We start from the raw sequence: 4,809 nt of genomic DNA, 5'->3' as shown, positions 1-4,809 counted from the left end.
TGATGTTTTAGATCCAGGGTGTTTTAGATGGCCTCAGATGTACCTTGACTACTGAGCTGCCAGATTTTCATTTCTCTTTTGCAACGATTGTAAAAGCCTCATGTCATTTTTGAGAAATACACTTAGACCTTACACCACTCGTGTCGAGTCTGTTTGTCAAAGCCGAATCCCATACACACCTGGCCAGAACCCCTCGTTCCACGGAACAAGGGACCCCGTAAGAAACCCCAGGCCGTGGCAGGTTGGTTGGTTGCTTTTTTTTTTTTTTTTTTTTTTTTTTTTTTGGTTTTTCGAGACAGGGTTTCTCTGTGTATCCCTGGCTGTCCTGGAACTCACTCTGTAGACCAGGCTGGCCTCGAAATCAGAAATCCGCCTGCCTCTGCCTCCCAAGTTCTGGGATTAAAGGCGTGCGCCACCACCGCCCATCCTAAATCTGTTTTTTATTACTCATTTAATATGTTCATAGTATAGACTCACATAACATAATCCATCCACCGTGGACAATGAACACATTTCCATGTTAATAAATGCAATCGGAAATACAGCCTATCTCCCCAAGTCCCCGTGCTGGGGACTGAACTAGGCCTTGTTCTTGTACCATTCGGCTCCAGACCCCGCTCCGACGTGCCTTCTTTAATGTCTGTCACTGCAGGTGTGCCTTATCTTTGACTTAATTCATTTAGTTTGCAGTGTCTGGGTGAACACACTAGGACTCAGCTCTTTGGAAGGAGGACGGAATGGCTTCCTTTGCAAAGCGCCAAGCTTTGCATGCTCACAAAGGCTCACTCTGCACTCAATCATTTTCTCTGGCATACGAAGAGGCCAGCGTTTCATCTGAGTAGTTTACTGCGCTTCAGAAATTATCCTCCCACCCTTTTTGAAAACCAGAACATGTGCCTATCTTCAGTGCTTCCCCACCCCCCTTTTGTTTTCTTTCATTTGCTGTGATTTCCTCTACAGCAATGATGGTATCTACACCTGCCTCCTCCGGGTCCCTGGGATGCCATATGTCCTGGCTTTGAACGGTGAGCTCACTGCAGGTGGCTCAACGCTTTCTGGCCACTACATTCCTCTGGGGTTTGGGTCTTCGGCTGTCCCCCTGTCCCAGAGCACCGAACCCTGAGTAGAACCTTTCACAGGGCTCTTTGCTCTGTCTCTGCTCACTCGGGCTTCAGCACGTTGCCAACCTTCATTCTTAGAGACCCTACCGTTCTGGGCTGCGTATTCCTCTTGCATCTCTTTGAATGTGTGTGTTTTTCAAACCCTAGCTCACTGGAAAGCTGCCAATGCACCTCACAAGGTTTCCTATAAGCGCGCCCCCTCCCTTAATTTCCGATGGTGACCCCTTGCAATCGCTCACTTGGAATTCCAGGGCTTTCAACAGCTCCCACTTACTGGTATGAATATATTCAATACAACTGGTCCTGTTTTATCTTCGCAACCCCCCATATGATGCCCTATTGCATCTACATCCCTCTATTCACTGACTGAATAGCCATCGGCACAGAAAGGCATAGGCAACATCTAAGAGATACCCAACAAGCCACTGAACCAGCCTCAAGCCACTGAACCAGCCTCGAGTCCTCTAGTTTCTTAAATGTAACTCCCTTTGTTTATGTGGTCAGAGAGAGGGGTCTGGACCCTCACCTGATACAACTGAAACCAGCAAGTTAAGCCTTAGGTTCTCCTTCCTCTTAGGTTCTGAGTTTAGGTCCTTTCCTAGATGAATCATGGAGGGCCCCTCCTCTTGGATTCCATCCCTCTTCCCAGCCCAGCAAGCCAGCTAAGTTGGCAACACTTCTCTAAAGCTCGTACCCAAGCTATCCTCACCTGGTCACAAAATAGCCTCTGTTTACAGATTGGAGATGGTGTGCACATGCACTCACATGCATGCACATACAGGCGCAGAGGTGGCCCGCAACTCTTCACACTCATGCACACATATCCTGGACACAGAAGCATCACCTCCCACCCCCATCACTCTGTCATTATCTCTCTGGTCCTCTCTCTGCGTTTGTCTCTCAGTGTCTGTTTCTGTCTCTCTGGCACACACGTACACAAACGTCTTTCCCCCCTCCCAACCCCATGAATACAGAGGCACCCTCAGATCTATCTCAGTCCCTCACTCAGGGTCTTTGCATCTTTGTGCATACACACGTGCATATCTGTCTGTCTGTCTGTCTGTCACACATATATACACACACAGTGTGTATCAGTGTCTGTCTCTGGCAGCCAAGGTGGTCAGTGTCTCTTCTCCCCACCTGCCCCCACCCCCACCCCTGCCCCTACCCCACCCCCCCGCTCCTGGGTCTATAGCCCACCCAACCCTTACCCCCTACCCTAGTGCCACTTACCCTCCATACTGTCTGCTCCGGGACACTCTCCAAGGGATGCGGGCACCTTCCAGCGGGTGGGTTGGGGCCCAGGAAGGGTCTGGGGTCTGGGTGGGCTACCCTCGTCCCCGCTTCACCCGTCGCTCGCAGTCGGGCAGGGGGCGCTCACTCCCTGGGGTCCGGGGTGCAGCGCCCTCACAGCGCCTCGGTCCGCCGGACTCTGCCGCCCGCCCAGCGCCTCCCGGGCCGGAGGGAAGGAGGGGGCTGGCGCCGCGCCGTCTCCATGGCACCCGGCACACCTGTGCGGCCGAGCGAGGGCGCCCCGAGCACCTCCCCCGCAAACTCTCCCAGGACCCCCCGCACCCTCCAAAGTGCGGGCGGTGTCCGCCGCAGCCCTGGCGGACACACACCAGCCTCTGTCCCCACTCTTTACGTGGCGCAAGCCCAGCCTGCCCCTCACTCGCCCACAATGAAAGCCAGGTCTTGTCTCTCTGAAGAGGCCAAAAAGTCGCTACCACTACCTAGGAGGGACCCCCTAGAGAGAAGCCGGTGAGCTCTCCCCAGTGAACCGGGGCAAGATGTCTGATGGACGACCCTGGCTTCTCAATCAAATGGCTTGGTGCAAGTGTCGTGTCTTCACTGAGCCGGAGTTTCTGTATCTGTAAAGTGGTTCTAAGGGAAGCAAGTGTGTACATTTCTGTTGAGCATATCGTAGATACTCAATTAATGCTGTCTTGCTGGGCTGGAGAATAGTGCCTTGACCATCCTCAGACCCTGTCACATAGCCAGAAGTCAACACTGCACATCTGCCATTCGAATGAAAATCCCCGGGTTCTAGGCCACTGAAAGAAAATGAAGGGACCACTCCTGCCTTTTCTTCAAGAGTCTAGGTTTTGTTCTCTTTTGTAACTTCTGAAATAGCTAGAGACCAGCACTCTCGAAGTAGAATTCATCCCTCAAATTAGAATCACACATGGTGTGTGTGTGTGTCTTTAAGTACCAGCAAGGGCATACCTTAAGGCCCAGTACTCAGGCAGAGGCAGGTGGATCTCTGAGTTCAAGTCCAGCCTGGTCTACAGAGTGAGTTCCAGGACAGTCAAGATTACACAGAGAAACCCTGTCTTGAAAAAATTAAAAAACCCAAGAGTTCCAGCATTTGGGAGGCAGAGGCAGATGGATCTCTGTCTGACCTCGAGGCCACCCTGGTCTAGATAGCAAGTTCCAGACCAGCCAGGGCTAAGAGGTAAAACCCTAGTCTCTTAAAAAACAACAAACAAAACCAACAAAAGATGTCTTTACTGTGTTTCACTCACCAGATGAACACCCTTAATCCTCCAAAATGGTGAATGTCACTGTGACACCTCTCCCCTCCCATCTCCTTGAGACTTCTAGGTAACAGCTGACCACCTCTTTATGGTCCTATTGGGTCTACTTCTCCAGGTCTAACCCTGCCTCTCCCTCCCACCACTGAACCGGCCTCTCAATGAGCTCCTAGCCATTCCTCCACCGGCCCCTATGCTGTGCCCCTCTCCGGCCTTCCTGCCCACCCCTCTCACCTCCCCATCACCCACCCCTGCCCCCATCCAGCCACTGCTGTCTGCTCTCGAGTCTGCACTGCTCTCCGGCTGGTGGTTCCTAAACTTTCCCTGAACTTTGGAATCATCCAGAAGATTTTAACAGCCACCTCTTCCCTCCCCCAGATCACACTTATTCCAATTAAATCGGAAAAGTCTGAGGCGGCAGGGAGATCGGAGGTGTGTGAAGCTCCCTGGGAAGTCTCACACGGCAGAATGAGGCCCTTGCCTGTGATAGTGACACTTCAGTCCCGTCCCTCTCTCCGCCCGTCTTCCTCACAGCTCTCCTCCTTTTGTTCTCTCCACAGACTCCTGTAAGAAAATGTCACGGGCTGCACAGCCTCACAATGGAGATGGAGATATATTCCGTAGTGTTCTGGGAGCTGCTAAATTCAAGATTTCAGTCGGGCAGTGGTATCACTCATGGGAGGCGGAGGCAGGTAGTGGATCTCTGTGAGTTCAAAGCCAGCCTGCTCGGTAGAGTGAATTCCAGGACAGCCAGGGCTACACAGAGAAACCCTGTCTTGAAAAACAAACAAGGGGCTGGTGAGATAGATAGCTCAGAGGTTAAGAGCATTGACTGCCCTTCCGAAGGTCCTGAGTTCCAATCCCAGCAACCTCATGGTGGCTCACAACCGTTCGTAATGAGATCTGGCACCCTCTTCTGGTGCGTCTGAAGACAGCTACAGTGTGCTTATTTATAAGAATAAATAAATCTTTGGGCCAGAGCGAGCAGGGACTCAGGGATTGAGCAAGCAAGGTCGACCGGAGCACGTGGGGCCGACCAGAGCGAGCAGCTATCCTAAAAAAAAGAAAGTCAATTCCCAACAACCAGATGAAGGTCCACAACTACCTGTACAGCTACAGTGTGTACTCATATGCATAAAATAAATAAATAAATC

At 51.7% G+C, this 4,809-nt stretch overlaps 1 protein-coding gene across 1 annotated transcript in view; it reads right to left on the bottom strand.

The window, feature by feature from the left end:
- The window catches only part of Npffr1 (neuropeptide FF receptor 1), a 36,302-nt gene extending 33,675 nt beyond the window's left edge, over nucleotides 1-2,627 (bottom strand). The window contains exon 1 of the mRNA XM_031348302.1: nucleotides 2,355-2,627. Coding sequence (XP_031204162.1) covers nucleotides 2,355-2,361 — 7 coding nt within the window. The 5' untranslated portion in view covers nucleotides 2,362-2,627. The remainder of the gene's footprint in view (nucleotides 1-2,354) is intronic.
- Between the last annotated feature and the right edge of the window lie 2,182 nt (nucleotides 2,628-4,809).

This window comes from Mastomys coucha, unplaced genomic scaffold (assembly GCF_008632895.1).
Source record: "Mastomys coucha isolate ucsf_1 unplaced genomic scaffold, UCSF_Mcou_1 pScaffold3, whole genome shotgun sequence".
Taxonomy (NCBI): domain Eukaryota; kingdom Metazoa; phylum Chordata; class Mammalia; order Rodentia; family Muridae; genus Mastomys; species Mastomys coucha.
This window is presented reverse-complemented; position numbering and strand designations above follow the sequence as displayed.